Genomic DNA, 19,895 nt, shown 5'->3' with positions numbered 1-19,895 from the left:
CTTATTTTTAGAGTAAGAGAAGGTAAGAATCTTCCAAGACGCTGAATGTCCAAACTTGCAACTACCTTTTTCGTGTATCTTTCACTTACTTCCCACCGAACCTGGGTTAAGTGGTAAACTTAGAAAATCTATTTGGCTTGCTTTAAAACCTCCACAACTTCTCTCAAACACAAATCTACATGAGCTGCAAGGAAATGAGGTCTCTGGAAGCTGGGTGCAGACAAACAAGGTTTTCAACTGGAAGTGTAATGTTAAGTACATTATGCCTCACAAATCAAGAAACCGATCTGGATCTTCCATAGCCACAAAATATCTTTACATTAGTCTGTTCCTTCTGAGCAAAGGGTATGGTCTAAATAAAACAGCTTTTCTCTCAGGACCACAAGGTGCACTGCATCCCCTCAAAACGTGACATGTGTATCAGGATTAAGGACCCTTACACTCCACATAATCCCTGCCTAGCTACAGCCCCCTCAGCAGCTGGTTTCCACAAAGAGCTGAATCTGCAGAGGCTGCCTCTATACCCTGCACCTCTGCGAGCAAGTTCAGGATTCTGGATAAAAAAACTGACCCATCTTGCAGAGTGCTTGCCCCAGGAGCCTCCAGGGTGACCCTAGGCCGAACATGCACCAGGAAAGGTGTTAGCCAAGCACGGCCAGTAACACCAGAAGGTACATTTCCAACTGGCTGGCAGGAAACGTGGCCGAGGAGAGGCCTCAGCGAGGTAATGGCGTTCACCGGGGGAGCCGAGGGGGCCGGTGGGCCGCGAAGCGGCAGCTGTGCGCTCTGCCCAGGCCCTGCCTCACACACCGGCAGCGGCGGCGGCCGCCCCGCTCGGCCTCAGGGGAGTCTCGCACTCGGCAGCCCCACTGCCGGGCCGGGCCGGCTGCCAGGCCGGGCCGGGCCCCGGTGCCCCCAAGGCACCGCTCCCTCGCAGGCCGGCCCGGCCCGCGTTCCCTGTCGCCCCACGCCAGCGGCCCTGTGCCCAGCGCCGACACGGACCCGGGCCGCCTACCCGCCGCCGCCAGCGCGGACCTGCCGGAGGGACGGGCACACGGGGACATCCGGGCACCCGCCCGGGCGGCCGCGCAGCCGCTGAGGTAACCTGGCCGCGCCGGCGCCGCGCGCGCCCTCCGCCCGTTGCCCCGCCCCCTGGGCCGCGCGAGGGAGGCCCGTGCCCGCCGCCCCGCCCAGCCCCGCCCCGCGCGCTCGGTTGCCCTGGCGCGCGCGCCCGCCCGTCCGCGCGGCCGTTGGGGGCGCGGCCGGCAGCGGGGCCGCGCGGGAGCCCGGCGGGCGGCGAGGCCAGGCCAGGCCAGGCCGGGGGAGACGAAGCGAGCGCCGCGGCGGCGGGAGCAGGGGCGAGGCGCCGCGCAGTCTCCCGCGCCCTCCTGCCTGCCTAGCGACGGGGACGGGTGAGCCACAGCTGTCCGCGACCGGCGGGGCGGGCCGGGCCTGGCGTCCCCGGCGGGGCTGCGTCTCCGCTCCTGGCCGCCGGCGGCTGCCTGGCAGCCGGGTGGTAAACAAATGGCGGCCCGGCGGGGGCGAGCGCCGGGGTCGCTGCGGGGCGAGGGCGGCCGGGGCCCAGCGGCGGCTCGGTCGCGGCTCCCCGCCGACTCTGACGGGTCCCGGCCGGGAGGCGGGGTCGGCGCTGTCCGCAGCCCCCGGAGGGGACCGCGGGGGGGTCGGCGTGCGTGCTTCGCCGGCGTCCCCTCCTCCCTGCCCGGCTCCCGCGGGGCCCGAAGTCCTGCGTGTGAGCCGGCGGTAACGTGCCGTGGGGGGCGGCCGTACCCCCCCGCCGCAGGCCGCTCGGCGAGCCGCGGTCGCCGGGAGCGGGCGGCGGCGGAGCCAGCGCTGCCGCTTCCTCTTACCCCGCGGGGCTGGCAGCGCTGCCCGGCGCGCCGCGGTGGCACGGGGGAGCGGGCAGGGCCGCGGCCGGCCTGGCGCAGCCGGGGCATCTCCGGTCTGCATGGAAGGAGAGGGAGAGCGAGCAAGTCGTCCGGAGGTATTGCTGAGAGCCTGCGCTAAGCCCCCCTGCCCAGGTGTTGCCGGTAGCTGTGCTCACATCATGCAAGGGGCGGTGGTTTGTCGCTTCTCCCATCTTCTTGATGGCTATTATTGATGTGCGTGGGAGCCCTTCCTTGCCTCCTTTATGAAGGTAAAGAAAGTTGTGTGGCTGTACTCCTGTAACCCCGCAGGTCGGCCGTCGGAAGTGTGCAGGGAGGTGACAGCAGCTTGTTGAACAGCACACTTGCTGAAACAGTCGTGCGGCCTCACTTCCAGAAGTTCTAGCATCGCTGTTGTTTGCAGCAGGTCTGAGTTCTCCAGGGAAAAAACCCTTGGGCTGGAGAGGTGGCTTTCCTTTGTCCTGTAAAGTTCTATTCGGATTTTGCTGAGAAGCTTTTCATAATCCTCGTTTTCCTTTTGCTGATTATGTCGTTAATATGCCAGAATAAGTGTGTGTTAACATACTAATCCAATACGGCCTGTGCTGCTGTAGCAAGATCATCATCACCTTGCTTGTGCTAGCACCTCAGGCAAGAGAGCTTCCTCTGCTTTCTCTAGAATTGGTGTGTAGCACTTGATGGTTAAATTCTTTCCCTGATAGCTGCTGCCTTCTGCTGCATGTTAATGTCATACACCTTGACTTGTGCTGTGATCTGGAGGGTTAAGGTTCATGCATCCCTGCTGATGAGGATGTTAATTACACTTATTTATGATGTACCCCTCTCCCAAAAGTACAAAACTATTATTAAAAGAACTTTTGTTGGTAAGCAAGTTAAATACCTGGAAGACTGAAAAATACACTTGGCAACTTTTATCTGTTTTCCACTCTATAGGAGGTGAATACCTGTTCATAATTTCCTCATAGTGGTCAAGTTTCATCCAGAGAAGAAATAGATTCAAAGGGTGAATTGGGGTTGTATTGCAAGCTGAGACTTTTTCTGGGGTCTCTGTGTTGTTGTTTTCCAAAGTTAGAGGGTGTTAGAGAACAGGAGAATCCCAGCAGAATGGGCAAAGGTTACGCAAAAGCAGTGGTTTTACTTTACTTCTTGAATGTTCTTTCTTTTACACTAAATTCTTCTTCTACTCAATTAACTTCTTAAACTTGGATTATATTTCACTTGCCTCCAACTTTGTTGTTAGAAGTCTCGTGGGCAAAACAAGTGCAGAGTTTAACTAGCGATACCTGCTTGGAAACTTTCTGGGCAAGATTTCTGCATGTTTTGGACAGCTGAGTTTTTGACATAGGTCGTAAGGAGTGTCTTGTAGTACCTTTGTGAGAAAGAAAGCATATTTCTATTAGTCTTCAAGTGGAGGTCCTGCAGCTGCTGTGGATTGCAGCTTCCTAACAAACCTTTGTTTTGTATTCAGCCCAGTTGAACTAAAAATAATAAAACCTTCATATTGATAGGCCTGTTTCTTTGGTGAGTTTTGTTTCAAATGAGGAAAATGCTGTTTGCCTCTGGCAATGAGATCCAGTGGTATAGAGATGGGAGTAGGGAATCATCTATCTAGTGATCGTTATACTGATGACAGTTCTCTTTCAGTTTCCTTACCTGCACAATAAGAATAAAGGTTACATGCGTATTTGTTGGTGAGATGGTTAGATTGTATAAAGAGAAAGTATTCCTGAACAGACCACAAATAAATGGGTAGTTACATTTCTGAGAGTTACAGAGAAATCCTACCTAAGCTGTCCGAAGTGTTTGGGCAGTGTCTAGTCTCAACACTGAATGAAGGAAACTGAAAAAATCTTATAATACAAGCTGGTCTAAACCAGGCGAGTTAAAATGGCAGGGGACCTCTAGATTCTGATTTACTTTGCAAGCTACTGTTTTTAATAGTTTCTGAAGTGACACCATGTCTTACTTTAATTTTCTTCTAATCTGTTAATGCTACTTGAATCTACAATACCCTGCAGGCCCTTACTGTCTGTGGAACATCTAATTGAGTAGTTGTTGGCCTCTGAGCCAGCAACTGAGAGGTGTAAACTTAAGGCATGAGAAAGAGAGGCATGGTGAGGTAAAATTCTGATTGGCATAGTTACAGCTCTTCATATAAAACTTAAGGTAGTGATTTCAGGCTGATCATTGGGTAGTGGCATGTGGTTCAGACTTGGTTACATAGGTGCCGGAAGGTGGTTGGTGTTTGTTGAAGTTTAAGCTTTGTATTTCTTTATTTAGAAGCATCTCTAGTAGAAATGTAGTTTTTCAAAAGTCCTATGTGACAGAGAAATTTGTTGGAGTGACAGATTCATTTCAAATAGGATCTTTTTAAGAGTGTCCTTTATTGACATAGCTGTAATGCTCTTACAAAACCTTGTTTTGGCCAAGTCACTTGTCATCGGCTGTGGAATGTGTTTGGATGGGAATGTTCAGCTGGGGTCTTTGGGGGAAAAAAGAATAGCATCAAGCCCACTGACATTTGGAAAAGGCAGCTTAAATGATACTAGAGATCAGAAGTTGATGACTCATTGTACATCCTAAACCCGTGCACAAACTTGTAGTGCAGATCTTTGTGTTTTCTAGTTCTTCATTCCAGTTAAAAGCATATTGAAAGAGCTGGTATAACATGTTCATTATGAGAGATATTCCCAGCTACCTGTCATCAACTGTTTGAGATAATTGAGTTTTTGTTTAGAAAAGTTTTTTTTAAAACTGGGTATTTTTTACTATTTCCATGGGTCAGGTTTTTTATGTCTGCTGTCTGTTTTTACTGTATGGTGGTCAGGCCATTGTCTACTAACAAGGGTGTATTTTTAATAGGAAAAGTAACCTTATATATACAGAGTACATGAAATCTACATTTCAGTCTAGTATCTTGGAGAGAAGTTGTGTTTGTGTTCCATTTACTTTAAAGTTTGTTTTCTTACTTTGCTATGGGAACTGGTTAAGACCTGAAACAGTATATTAACAAGATGTTTGGCCTGATCTCTGTATATATAGAGGTCAGGAATTCTGTGGCAACATGTACAAATTAAAATATGTAATAAGAATTATTTATTAATGTTCCATGAACACATGGAAGAAGCAGCTTGTAATAGTAAAGAGCTTTTTAATATTAAGCAACTGCTTAATAAGTTCGCATGTCTGAAGACTGACGCTGGACAAATTCTAACTAGACTAAAATGCATTTATAAAAGAAGCAAACTAAATTATTTTTTTTTTTAGTTCTCCAGCTGTTGCAATCTTTAATTCAGGTTTGGGTTTTTTTTTTCCTTAAGTGGCTCCTGCTGGGCCAAACCAAAGAATTGAGTGAAGTAGGTCAGAATAATAACTTTTAATAATATCTTCTAGCCTTAAATATAAACAGGTAACCATCTACCGTGACTTAACAGCTAGCAATAAGCTAAAATGACAAAACGTAGGTTGCACTTGCTAAGTTTGTAAAAGCTTGTTTATTTTTCCATAAAACCTGCAAAATATTTCAAAATTTGTATCTCCAGATAGTGTAAGCACATGACCTTTTCAGAGTATTGTACATATAGAAAGCAATATGTACACCTGAAATGAAACCTTCCTTCTGATCTCAGTTCTTGCAGAGTCTGCAGGAATCGAGAAGTCACACTGAGTTCAAGTTCAGAAGTGCTTTACACATGAAATCTACTGGCTCTCTAGCTGATTCTGCCCTGTCACCATCTCAACAGGTAGAGTGCTTTTGTGCCTGAGCCATGCAGCAAGTGTAGGTGTTCCTAGTTTGGTTGTCCTGTGTCAGTGTGTGGCCAGAGGCAAGTTAAGGCCTTTGGGTTTCTTCTTTGGGGAAATGTGTCAAGGAGAAAAAAATGCATGGCAGATCTGTCACAAAAGTACTCTAAGGAAAAACCTAGTAGTTTTGGTTTTGATTTTTAACACTCCCAGTGTTTAATAGTGATAGAAGAAGGTGTTCTATCATTCCATCAGGGCTTCTATTCTAAAATGGGACAAAGCCAGATGCATGGGGCATCAGTGGAGGGTCCACTTCAGTCAAAGCAGTGTTTTGCTTTGGGTCATTTTCCCCTTGATTTCTGGTTTTTTTGGGCCACAGTGATTTGGGAGGAAATACTTCACTGAATTGTCTGAATGGGAGGAAGGTGGTTTGCCACTAGGGAGAGGGGAACTCCTAAAGTGTTATTCAAAAGAATGCAAAGTACAGGTCAGCTCCTGTAATAAGATGCTTGAGGCAGGAGTAGACATGGAAAAGCTTTTCTTTTTAAGGTTGACAATAAAAAGTTGCGCTTCCTTAGAATTCTAATGCTCACTATTTTTGCTGTAGTTAGAAGGTTCTTTTTGTTTTGGTCTGGTTTGTTTTTGAGGTAGATGGATAACTTTAATTTATGCTTCAAAAAGCAGTTAGTACATACTTCTTCAAAGGCAGATCACTGATAAAACTAGAATCTTTCCAGAAGTATGGAAACCCCTAAAGTTTTTTTCTTGCAGGAAGAGGCCATGTTTTGAGCCTGACCTTTTTCTCCCTCTTTTGTGTAATTCATATAAATTGTATGGACAATGATGATAATGGTAGAAGTAGCATCCTACTTGTATAATAGTTTGGGCTTTAGTAATTTAAACTCCTTCTCATGTGTGCAGTGATTAACAACAACAACAACAAAAAAAATAGACTCATCCTAGTGTGTCAAATATGTGCAGTCACTACCAGGCAGGGAAGATGCTCTCTTCTTTGTTGTGGATGAATTTTGTTTGAGAACGCAGTGAAAACTTGTCTATCCAAATGTTTTGAATCTAGCTTTAACTTCCCTGTTCTGCCCAGTTGTAACAGAATCCAGGCTTGTCCTGATGAACTCGCGGGTGGGAGATGGTAATTTGTGACCCATAAGTTTGAGATTTTAAGTGTGGCATCCAAAAGGATTCTGCTTCCTAAAAGTATGTCTGATGTAAACTAGTTTGAAGAGATACAAGGCTTCACAAAGTTCTATTTAGTAGCTTCTCTTTCAAGTCAGAAAAAATGTATACAAAAGGAAAAATTGCCCGGTATATAAGATGCTAAAATATGGCCACATGTACTACCTTATTACTTGTGCAACTGGAGCATATACCTTTACATTTGTCAGCTCTTAGTCATGCCATTTCATGTTAATAACTAGCAGTTTGTAATGTTGTTTTCTTTTGAATTTACCATTTTAAAGAGTCGTTAGAAATTAGTATAGCATTAGATTAACTTTTTTGTATGCCCCCGTTTCCTGCCTTCCCAGTGCTGTGGAGAGACATTTAAGCAGGATTTGAGGTACCCAGCTCCCTAATATGAGGACAATGGCTGTACTGGCTTTGGAGGAGCCTCAGGATGGGACTGTTTAACTTTAGACTTTGTGGAGTCCTGAGGAGTAGAGTTAGAGCATCCTCAAGCAGGGATGGCAACTAGTGGTGGCACTTGCCATTCGTCAGTTGAAATGGTGCTAGAGACACCTTGCTGAACCTCCAGTTCATGTTTTTCATTGGTTATTTGAAAACTGATGAATTAAAAAAGACTTCAAACCAACCAACCCAAACTCTACCACCCCCAAACCCAAAAAGGGAGCATAACACAGAAAGTTGAAGTGGCCATGCTATTGTAATAATAGACTGAGGTGTTGAGTTTTGGGTACAAAAACTGCTACACTTTTTGCACAGGATAGGTATGACAAGTAAAGAAAAGCTTACCTTCTAGAAGACAGCAAAGCTTGTTTAAAGCATTTGATAGTCCTGTTAGTCAAGGCGAATGAAAATTATTCTGCCATGCATGGTGGGATATAGAAAAATAAAATAGCTTGTTAAATAAATATCTATAGTGCTGCCAATTCTATTTTGGCAGAATATTCTAAAGCTCTTTTTTCTCCCCCCCCTTTTTTTTTGGTGGTTGGTTTTTGGTTTGGGTTTTTTTTTTTTAATTTTTATACTGCTCTCTGCCTCTTGTTCTATTTTTCATTACCTTTTTTTTTTTTTTCTTTTTTTTTTTTAGCCAGCTATCACTTAAACCTTTCTCTAACTTGGTCATTTCCTCACTGAAAGTTTCTGCATCTTACCAGAGTCGTTAGCCATTCTTTTAGCCAGGGACCTGGGTAAAAATGGAAGATTCAGAAATATGGCAGCCTCTTCCACAATCTGCAAAGCAAAAGGGATTTTTTTAGAATGGTTTGCATATATTTGGCTGCCTGTGGGTGAATTTGGATGCTCCTGGGAGTTTAAACCTGTAGTACTGCTTGTATGTCTCTATTCTTCTACTTCCTTGAACCAGTAATTTAAGAACCCGTTGGCCTATTTAGTCAAATTTGATAGAAGGAAGAGTCTCAAAGATAGTTGAGCTTTATAGGTTTGGTGAATAGAAAGTGGCTGAGTAGCAAGTGTTCCAACAGCAGTAATAGTTGCTGTTTTCCTATCATATGGGCGCCAAAGAACTCATATAGGGGAGAGTAAGTAAGTAGACTTTGAGCTTGATAATACTAAGTACAGCTGCTTATACTTTGTGGTGTAGAAGGAAGTGGGAGCTCTCACATGCGGCTGAAGTATGGTGGTGACTGAAACCCTTATTATGCTATTTTAATGTTTGTGTTACAACAGCAACTTAAAAGCATGTGGCTGTAGCAGCTGGAATCTTAATCCTTTTAATTATGACAGATTTTCAAAGCATGTTCTGGCTGATTTGGTCAGCTGACTGTATAGTATGTACAATAACATCAAGTGATTGCACAAATTCTGAGAGCAGTGGTCACCTCAGTGGAACGGGATGTATTTTTAGGTTTCTCTGCTAGTAACAGTCAAGTGTGTGTACTTCAGCATCTCATATGAACTGAAGCTAGCTGCTGACACTACACTGTCAGAAAAGGACAGCTGTTTGTTCTTGCTCTGGCCATTGATCTGACACTGTCTTCTCACGAAATTATGGCAAGGAACACAGTGGGACATAAACACTGTGAATAGTGTTGGTATGTGTTTTAATGACAGGTATTTTTCTTCAGGTCAGCAATGACACTTTGCTAACCCTTTCAATTTTCTGTATCAGAGGAAATTAAAGCACTTTGTTACTTCCAGCAAGAGTTTTCTTTCTCTCCCCTTTACCCAACAGTTTTTTCCTTTACAAGGCAGTGTTTGGGAAGAGGGTGGTTCTTGTTCTTAGTGTAGTACTAGCGATATATTAATTTTAGTTCTTTAAAGGAAAATGATTCATATGTGGATCCTCTTAATGAATCAAAGAGGTGCCAAGTTCCGTGGTTCACAATGTTAGCTTACAAAATAGCGTGAGTCATGACCATTTGTTGATTAATGAATGTGCTAATTCTTGAGGTCTTACCCATTTATTTCACCAGTTTGGTAGGGTCATTTTGTTTTTTGCCTTTGAACTTAATTTGCAATTTGATAATTGAATTGTATCAAAAGCCTTAACTAGTTTAAGCAGTCCAGGAACTCATGACTGCCCCAAACAGCTGTTGAGTTTGAAGTCCAGGTATTAAAATTAAAAATATAGAAAAGGACCTTTAATATAAATAAAAAGACTTTGTAGTAACCTATAAATTAAATGTGACATTTTGACTAAATTGAAATTCTGCAGCAGGTGCTGTGAAGTTAAGGCTTGTAAGCAGGACACGGAATTTTAGTGAATGTCCTGCTGATGGTCTACTGATGTCCAAAGAGATTTTAAACTATATATTTAGTTAAGGTGCAAAAGGATTTGAATTTTAAGAGAAATGGGAACTAATATCAAACTTCTTAGCGACCAATAGACTTGTTATTTATAGGAACTGAGAGAATAGGTTACTTCAGCTATTTATTTGATTGTGTGCGTAACTGCTTCTGTATAAAAATGATTGCAAGCATCTGTTATAGAACTAAACTAGCATCTACCTTTGGTAAAATGTGGTGTTTTAGAGTCTTCGCTGGCATGCATATGCTGTGAGTTAGTGATATTTGGTGTTTTCACCATGTCTTGTCTCCTCCTTACACACTTCAAAATTTCATTTGCTTGTATGGAATCATTGTTTTGATGAATATTAGTTGTGTGTGAAAGGAGTCCAGGAGCCTGAGAAAAGCCGGTATCATCATGCACCTTGGGTTTCACAACCTGACTTGTGACCAAGATAGTGTGCTAGGGATGAGGATATTTTACTGTCTTAATAGAATGTTCTTCTGTGTAAGCTCATGTAGGCTATCTAAAGATAGTATTTAATGATGGTTGACTAATTTAGGGTATGTCTACACAAATGGTGCAGGCAAACTTGAGCTCGGTTTGACTGTGTTCTGAGCTGTCTGCATGTGGGCCACCTTGTCCTAGAGCAGTAGAATGGTGCAGGCACAGCAGCGGGCACTGGCTAACGCACCTGCCTTCTGCACTAGAAGTTGCTCGCTTCTGGCCATCTTAAAGTGAGCAGGGTGCATAGCTTCTTGCAAAGTAGGTAAACAATTTTTTTCCTTAATTATTTATTATTTATTTTAATGTGTAACTGTGGGTAATTGATTAAATTAAGCCTTACTGCTACCAGATTGTTTATTTTACGGGAGCAGGACTGTGTTTAGATACATGAAGCACGGGCTGGGCTCTATGAGGGCTCTTGCATTATAAACTACCAATTGTATTTTTCAGGGCTATTTCCATTTTGTGTTAAGTGCTTCAAAATAGATAAATAACCTGAGAGTTTCCTTTTGATCTCTGCTCACCTGTTGACTTGAAAACTAAAGTTTGATTTCAGTATTGCCGCAAGACATTGAAATTTTCTTTCGTCTAGCAATAGGTAGGCTGCTGTATTTGGCAGGAATTACTTAGAGAAGGTTTTGCTGAAAGAACTAAGAATATCTCAGAGAAGTCAAATAATTTTTTTTTTCATTCTTTACTGAACATATTTAAGCTCTTTGCAGTAGATGCTATCTGACATAATATGCAAGTTGAAAGCAGGTTGTGTGCTGGAAAGGGTTGCTAAAATGTTTAGCGAGTCAGTCAGTCCCTGAGTTCAGTGATTGATGCACTTGATAATTAATTCAAAACTTACTTGTTATTCAGTATATAAATACTAAGGTACGGTGGGGAAAATTCAGCTGTGTTTTGCCTGCTAAGTGTAGCACATATGCTTCTTTGTTAGAAGTGTTCAGGAGAGTGGGTGGCTGAAATATTTGAGTTATCCAAGTTACGACGGATGAGGGGATGCGGACTGATTGCTACTTAAAGTTGGCATGAATTTCAAAGCATTAAAAGAATACAAGTGAGTGAAGTGTCACATAGGTTTCTATTTAAATGCTTTAAATTATTTGAAGTGGATTGTCCAAAAGGCAGCTTTGTTTCCTCTTACCTTCAGTTTGAACAAAAGGAATAATATTCAGCCGTATTATTTTTACAGTTTAATTTTAATTTAAGAAGTTTTAATGCATTAAAACTGCAGTGTTTAGTCTGAAGACAATGTACGAGTGCACTTGTTGGCTAGATAAAGAACCATTTCTATTAATCAGAAATTCTGTAAGCGTTTTATTTTTCAAAAGAATTGCTGGAGGGTGAGCAGTAAGGAAAAGATGGAACTGAGAAATGTATTTTTGACACAGTATTTTGAAATTTGGCTCTCTACAAGTCATTCTCTGGTATCTCTTAACTGTAATCCCTGGTGGTATCACTTCTGAGAGGGAGTTTGTTAGAGCTTAGGGGAGAGCTTGGTCACATGCATGGGGCTGCGCTCCAGCTAGTGAGGGATTTTAGAGCTTCTCAAAGTACAGTACAAAGATGCAATGTTTGCTTTCTTTCCCTGCCCCTTCCCGCAAACCCCCCCCCCCCCCGCAACAAGGGTTGAATGTTTTGTGTCAATGTGTTACAATAGATTATGCAATTAATTTTATTTCAAACTTTATTGCTCTTTGACCTTGTTATGGAAAATTATTGTGATACCCTTATACTTTGAACTTATACTTTGAATATTGTAATCAGGATGGTCATAGGATGCACTAAAATTTACCTTTTGTGTGTTGAACTTGACGTATAGATAAGACCATGTGGGGTAGTACAGTTTTATGTAAAAGTTTTCAATGAAATAAAAGGACTTACTTAATGTGTAGTATAATTGCTACCCTTGTGCAGCAGCTACTATAAAAACAAGAGAGGAGCTATAGGCTATAGATGAAGAAAAAAAGAAGAGTAAGAGCTGTTGTAAAGGACTGCTGTCTGTCGGAAGCATGGAGTGGGGGAGAATGGGACATGACAGGGGATGGAGCTACATGCTGAGGGCTGCAGATTGCCTTAAACAGACCTGCATGAATAGAGTGTCAGAAGCTTAGGTGGTAGCAATCAGCCCAGGGAATAGGTTGCCTGACTTTAATTTAGAGAACTGGAGATGAGGATGAACCTGGATTCCTTTATTTTGTCTCCCTACTGTGTAGAGTTGTATGGTTTATGATTTCAGGTAGTAAGCCACAGTCAACAATCATGCTTTGTTTTTCATTGAATCATCTATTCGCAATGGGCAGGGGAAAAGAACTATTTCAGAGAGAAGGATTATACAACGTTTTTACCTAAGCTGCATATATTATACCGGGTGAATAATTTCATAGGTTGTGTGTCTTGAACTCTGATACAAATGTGTATCCTTAATTTTCAGGGCAACTTTTAAACACCATTTCTTTGAGATAAAATGTCACGTTTTCTCTTAAAATGGCTACTGATCAGTTCAGATGGTGTTGACCTATATTGCTCTGTATATGTAGAAGATGCAAAACTGCAAATAATAGTAAATATTAACAACATGGAGTTAATATTCTATGCTTTTGTCTCCTTTCTCTTCACTCAGAACTGGATTTACAGTCATGGAGGAACATCAGCAACATTTACACTGTGTGAACTGTGTCAGCCGTCGTTGTATGACCAGACCAGAGCCTGGCATTTCTTGTGACTTGATTGGCTGCCCGTTGGTTTGTGGAGCAGTTTTTCACTCATGTAAAGCTGAGGAACATCGCATGTTATGTCCACTTGAAAGAGTGCCTTGTTTGAACAGTGGCTTTGGGTGTCCCTTCATAGTAGCCCGAAATAAAATTGCTGATCATCTGGAAGTTTGCCCTGCCAGTGTGGTATGTTGTACCATGGAATGGAATAGATGGCCAGTCAGTTACGCAGACCGAAAATCTTACGAAAATCTGAGTAAAGATGTTGATGAAGTGGAGCAGCTAGACATGGCTTTAGCCCTTCAAGACCAGCGCATGTTACTAGAATCACTTAAAGTAGCAACTATGATGTCAAAAGCAGGTGATCAAATACCAGAATCCAGAGAGCAAACCTCTGTCAAATCAAGTGCCCCAGATACAGTGCATTCAAATGGTTTGATGCCTGTAGATGAAGAGTCGTATGGTGCACTTTATCAAGCTACTGTAGAAACAACAAGGAGTTTAGCTGCTGCTCTGGATATCCTGAACACTGCTACAAGGGACATTAATATGTTAAATTCAAGCCTCTGCATTTCGCCACATGAAATGAAAGAAGATACTGAGATTAAAGAACAAGCTTGTAATGGCATTATTCAGGATAAAAAGTCTGACCATGGATATCCAGATGAAGATAACATAGGAGCAGTTGGGGGAATTAACTTTGATAGTCTGAGTCAAAATTCACAAATGGAGCAAAATGGTTCTAGTGATATTTGTTATGATGTAACGCAAAAACATGACTTAAATCTAAACCTCAGTAACTCCTCACTTTTGTGTAATGGCTTTCATGTAGAAAATGAATGTTCAAAGGTGTTGGACCAGAATGAAGATCTTGGTGTGTCTAATTCAAAACCATCCAGTGTAGCAAATGGTGAATGTACTGCATCTCGTGACGATGAAGAATTACAGCCTTGCAGCTCCTTCCCTGTAACAGCACAACTTAAAGAAGTAATATCAGATGATCACTTAGTTAATGGCAATGTTAATCATGTACTACTTCCCCGTAGTGCTAATGAAGAAGAAATGTTAGAGAGACAAGTGGAGCAGGAGAGACTGAGAAATGTAGATGCGTTTTCAGTTTTACGGCATCGGTCATACAAATTCCTTGTTAGCCACTATTGGTCTGCACCAAAAGAAGACAAAGCTGTTGATACATCAGATTTGGAGATAACAGAAGATCCTATGGGTCTTCAGGGGATTGATCTTATCACTGCAGCTCTGTTGTTTTGCCTAGGAGACTCTCCTGGAGGTAGGGGAATATCAGAAAGTCGCACTGTCGATGTGTATCACGTTGACTTTGGGACCCAAACGTTTTCTCTCCCATCTGCTATATTGGCCACAAACACAATGGTGGGGGAAATAGCTTCAGCTTCTGCATGTGATCATGCCAACCCACAGCTCTCAAATCCAAGTCCATTCCAAACCCTTGGACTGGATTTGGTATTGGAATATGTGGCTAGATACCAAACAAAACAGCGTTCAATGTTTACATTTGTTTGTGGACAGTTGTTTAGGAGGAATGAATTTTCATCGCATTTTAAGAATGTGCATGGTGACATTCATGCTGGCCTTAATGGCTGGATGGAGCAGAGGTGTCCTTTGGCATATTATGGGTGTACATATTCCCAACGAAGGTTTTGTCCTTCAACACAAGGGGCAAAAATTATTCATGATCGCCACTTAAGGTCATTTGGAGTTCAGCCTTGTATATCCACAGTATTAGTAGAACCAGCAAAAAGCTGCTTAATTGGACCGCACAATGACCATCTGAGTAGTCTACCTTTTGAAGTTCTGCAGCACATTGCTAGATTTCTAGATGGCTTTAGTTTATGTCAGCTTTCAAGAGTGTCACGTTTAATGAGAGATGTGTGTGGAAGCTTGCTTCAAGCACGTGGGATGGTGATCCTGCTCTGGGAGAAGAGAAGGTACCCAGATGGAAGTTCTTCTTGGCAGATAAAAGAAAAGGTAAGTTATTTTCTATTTTGAAGATGAAAGGGAAAGCATTAAATTGGTCATGTGTTTGCTTTTTCCCTTCATATTTTCCCTGATCACTATTGTTATTGCTGTTTTTTGATAGAATATCCCACCAAGAAACAGATTGTTGTATAGAATAATAATTAGTGAAAATTGCTAGCAGGTTGGTTCAGTCTTCTCCACACTTGAAGTAGTAGAATTTGAAGTAGTTTGTCTAGTTTATACTTGATGTAAATAAATTAGCCTCTCTTTTTTTTCCCCGAGATTTTAAAATATTAAATAATTACTTTGTTATTTTCTTTAGTATCAATATTCCATGAAAGTAGGAAAGTTGCCTACAAAGTTTGCTTTTCTTGCCTTTATACTGTTTACAGCAGTTTTATTTTTTGCTAACCTATTGAGATTCTATCTATTGCCGTGATATTCAGTGCCTTAAGTAAGTAAGTAATTGTTAAAACCTTTGGGTGACCTTTGCAAAGTGCAGTTTTCGCCATTTCCCCCTCCACTGCAGAGTATCTTCAGCCATCATTTGGAATTGAAGTTGATAGTTTCAGAAATGGATTCTCGTGACTGGTCATGCAATACTTTATTTAACTTCTGATTGTAACTACTTTGTAGACACAGAAAATATTTTCCCAGGGTTCAGAGTTGCCTTGGAATCTGAATCAGCCTGGGACTGACTATATAAAATTTAGCATTGTATGCTTGTGTCATGTTGATTTTTAGTATGGTTTATAGTAGATGCAAAACATTGCCTGGAAGTATTATAACACAAACATTTATTTTCCTGCTCTGAGTTCAGGTATCTTAAAACATTTTGAACCTAAGTGCAACTTATTTTTTAGGTTTGGCGCTTCAGTACAGCCTTCTGTACTGTGAATGAGTGGAAGTTTGCTGACATCGTAAGCATGGCTGACCACTTGAAGAAATGTAGCTATAATGCTGTAGAGAGAAGAGAGGAGGCTGTTCCGCTGCCATGTATGTGTGTAACACGAGAACTCACTAAAGAAGGACGTTCACTGCGCTCTGTTTTGAAACCAGTACTTTAAATATTGCAACCACTCCAATTGCACATACACTCAAGCACCTGATATAACCTCGGTAATATTGTGACACTTTATTAATGTACTAAAGATACTTTCTAGCTAAATCTACTCTGTCACTGTGTATATAAGGTTTGAAGTGACATTTATTTTTTATAATACTGTTTAGCTGGAAAGTAATGAAAGTTGCCTTAATGTTTGAAAAATTCGGAACTTGCTGGACAGGGTAGTTTTATCTAACTTATATAATTTAAGAACAAAATCCTAAGGTGTGTTTTCTGATTCACTGGTGCCCATGTTGCTGTTGACTGATAATGTTTCAAAAATGGCCTCTAAATGGTGTGCACGTTTAGATAGGAAACACTGAATTGTAGTGAGAGAAAATCCTGACCAAATATACTTTCTGTATTTGGTCTATTTTTTTTAAGAAATTACAATCCAAATATTTGAAAGATAAGGAAAAATTCAAAACTTTATAGTAGATGTCTCAAATGCAGCTTTTAAGCACATCTTTTCTCATGAAATCATTGTTCTAGTGCTCTTCCTAGTTAACAGGTGATCTAGGATCAGGTTTTTTTTAAAAAAATTTTTTTAGGAATGATCTAAGCGAACTCAGATTTACAGCAGCTTAATTTTTAGTATAACTTTCTTTTGACATGTCAACAATGATTATTTTTCTTCTGAACTATTAACAGTTATTTCACTTTTGGGAGCAAAACTTTTGGAACTGAAAACATGGAATACTGGTTTTTACTCTTGCACCTACAATGACATCGATATAAAATGTTTAAAATGTTTTTCCTTGTCCTGCAGTTGGCTGAGGGTTAAGTTGCTTGAGCAGTCAGAAATTGAAAGTATGTGATGGACAGTTACGGATTTATAATGCAGCTAATGAAAGGGCTTTACTTGTTCTATGGTATTGTGAGATGTATTGTCTCATTTTCTGTTAATTTGTCTATAAAATGCTGCTTTTTTGAGGAGCATTTTAAATTACTGGTATGTATAGCAAATGTATCATCTTCATAAGATGAGACATGATTTGTTAATTGCATAAGGCATATCAGAAACGTACGTTCAACCACATCTGTTAAATAAACAGCTCCAATTTGCTTCCAGTCTTCCATAATAAAAGCTCTTACAAAGCATTTGTGAACAGAGGATCCATGCTATGAAAAATGGCCTGGTATAGCAAAACTGTAATAACTTGAACCGACTTTCCAACTTGTTTGTATTAATGTTGGTGTCTCTATCCTGTTGCACGTAGCAACTGTGCCACAAAGCTAAAACAGAAACAGACCAGATCTTGGAACAAAGAAATACAGTACGTATTTCCATTATAGGAAAAAAATAAGAGATTAGTAAGGAGGAGATGTTTACAAAAATGGCTAAATTTATTACTCTTAATTTCTGTACTGGACACTTGTTTATGGCTAGTCTGACTGCAGTGCACAGCTTCAGTATCTGTGCATTTTCCATTCTGGGTCCAGTCCAGCTAAACATTCGCTGCCTTTTTCTATCCAAGTGCTACAGGTGCCCAGAAAAAAAATAAATCTAGTTCTTCAGTGCCATGAGTTGTAATTACAAGAGCTCAAATGGAAGTTCTGCCTGAATCTTCAAACCACATGTTCTCTTTCTTTTTTTGTTTGGAGAGAGGAAAGAATTAAACCCTCTACAGAAGTTAGTAGTATTTGCGGTTGTTCTAAGGTGTTACCACAGTTATCTGGAAAGGAGAATCTAGATTCATATACAAATCCGACTATACCAACTGGGTTTTAGGTAGGGGTTTTAAACCGCCACCCCTGTTCTCTGAGTGTATTGAAATGCTCATTACCTAGAAATTTTCAGTACAAGGTAGGAGACAGACTTTCATCAGTTCTTGTCTTCTAGCTCTAATGGCTCCTTGCTGCTGCTCTTCAGTGTTTAAATGTAGTTGTGTGCCTGGAAGGACCCTGAACGTTAAGAAGTTGATGCTTGCGTTTATGGCTAAACCTACTCTAAAACATCTCTCTTGGGTTACTGGTATTTTTTAGTCAGCAGTGTTGTGGGTTTGGTACTTGGCATTCTTTGTAGCTACCCAGAACCCTGGTAAGTGTGGTAGGCAGGCATGTGTTTCGGTCGCTTGGGAAAAGAGGGTGTTCAGTTAGAGGAACTGGTGTCGGTAGAATCTCGCATGTAGCACAGCGCAGATCTACATTTAAAGTATCATCATTTTTTGATCTATTCATATGAACTTTTTAAGTACTCGGTGGGGTTCTTAAGAAATAACACTATTTCTCAGTACATGCACTTTTGTTTTCAAATGTAGATACAGGCTTTTTTGTTAAATTAGTTTATTTTTTATGAGAATCCAGAGCTATTAAAATACCATTGTTGTAAACAAAATCTCTGCCTTGTAAACTGCTCCAAATGCAGGAATACAATATAGTTAGGATAAATTTTTTTTTTTTACACTGCTATGCAGTTTGTAAAACATCTACGGTGTACAGTCAGTCTATCAAAATGTGGCTTGTTCACATTTGCCCTTGATTTTTAAAAATGTTATATCCCTTTGCTGGTACTTCTTTCCTTACAGCATATATAGACAGCTGTTCCAGTATTTCTTTTACTTGATACCACATTGCTACTTTGTTTAAAATATTATGTTTTCAATCATTATGCAATATTTTTTGCAATGTCTGTTGAAATCCTAATAAAACTTTTGGAGTTTCTCTTTTAGTATGATTGTACTTTTTTTAAAGCTTATCTCCAGCCTGCTGGTGTTCAAACTGGTACTCAATGTCTGTCTATAGCGAGTACAGTAAGTACTCAGAAGAGCAAGTTACATAAAGAAATCTATTTACAAACATTTAAAATTGCATAGTTTGGAAGTGAGTAATATGTATTCACATTCACTTCAGCATGAGGATTGGTCATTCCTTTTTAGACTATATACCCATTTTTATTGCTTTGCTCTATCATGATAATGGAAAGATTATCTGATCAATATGATACACATGCTACCGGTTTGTGAAGAATGTTTTCAGTGTGTCATCTCATGAGTAAAGGTCTCTGTAGAAAGTTGTTTAAAATAGTGCAGGAGCAAAAATTTAGGGTGGTTTTTAGGTAATAGTTTTAGTTCCGACTGTTTGTGGAATGGCAAAACATAAACCAAAACCTTATTAAAATAGAATACTGCCCTGAAATTGACCTTTTGCCCTGCCATTTGCTACTATGAGTATGCTAATAGTCTTTACAAATAAAAATGTACCTATACTACAGAAATCTCATAATAAATTAATATGAACTGTGTCAAGTAACATGGTGTGGCTCATGGTTTAATTTCAGTCATTACAAACTTGTGGCTGTTTTATTTTTTTAGACAGGCCACATTTTGTTTTCCTGTCTCCATAAATGGATGGTATTCTGCTGTGTAAAGAAATATTTTTTGTCTCACTTTGACTTTCTTGATGCTTAAAGTATGCTAAAGGATTTGCCTGTATGTTTGACTTACCTTTTCTGAGAATACTACTGCTAAAACTATCTTCATAGGCTCTCACCTGTGGAATGTACTTTCCTAAAATGAGATTTACGTTCAGTGGAGAATTCAATGCTGTAATATCAGAAAGCCGATTTAAATTCAGTCAGAATGGCTGTTCAGGCATCTTTGCTCATCTTCAGATGAGCAAAATCTAGTGGTTGTTTACAGCACTGAGGAAAAAAGAGCATTCAGATAGTGTTTGTAAGAAAGTTATGGCCTATAAAGCAGAGTCAGTTTGACGAATGGGATTCTCATTGTGTGACTGTTGGGCATGTGAAGAATATTATAGCAAGAATCCAAACTGGAGAGGAAAACTGAATGGAGAAGTAGGCTTGAAATAACAAAGACATGAAGGCCCAGCATACAGAGTCTTCTGAAGGACTGTGTGTGAGAGTGCTGGCAGCTTCTGATTTGTGCATGCTTCAGCTGTATTTTACTGATGATTTATTGGTCTTTCCATTATAGTGGGAGTTGCCCTGCTGCTGTTTAAGCTCAAATACACTT

The 19,895-nt window shown here is 40.9% G+C and overlaps 1 protein-coding gene across 2 annotated transcripts; it reads left to right on the top strand.

The window, feature by feature from the left end:
• Positions 1-1,217: 1,217 nt before the first annotated feature.
• Positions 1,218-18,582, top strand: FBXO30 (F-box protein 30). 2 transcript variants are annotated; one of them, XM_055714413.1, is made up of 3 exons: positions 1,218-1,412; positions 12,728-14,822; positions 15,677-18,582. In XM_055714413.1, the coding sequence occupies exons 2-3, from the start codon at positions 12,744-12,746 to the stop codon at positions 15,878-15,880; spliced, it is 2,283 nt and encodes a 760-aa protein (XP_055570388.1). In that variant the 5' UTR covers positions 1,218-1,412; positions 12,728-12,743; the 3' UTR covers positions 15,881-18,582. The 2 variants fall into 2 exon arrangements, with proteins under 2 accessions (XP_055570388.1, XP_055570389.1); XM_055714414.1 differs by lacking the exon at positions 1,218-1,412 and adding an exon at positions 5,547-5,647.
• The last annotated feature ends 1,313 nt before the right edge of the window (positions 18,583-19,895 follow it).

Source organism: Falco cherrug, chromosome 6, assembly GCF_023634085.1.
Source record: "Falco cherrug isolate bFalChe1 chromosome 6, bFalChe1.pri, whole genome shotgun sequence".
NCBI classification, from domain to species: domain Eukaryota; kingdom Metazoa; phylum Chordata; class Aves; order Falconiformes; family Falconidae; genus Falco; species Falco cherrug.
Note: the sequence above shows the minus strand (reverse complement) of the source record. Positions and strands in the feature narration are given on the sequence as shown.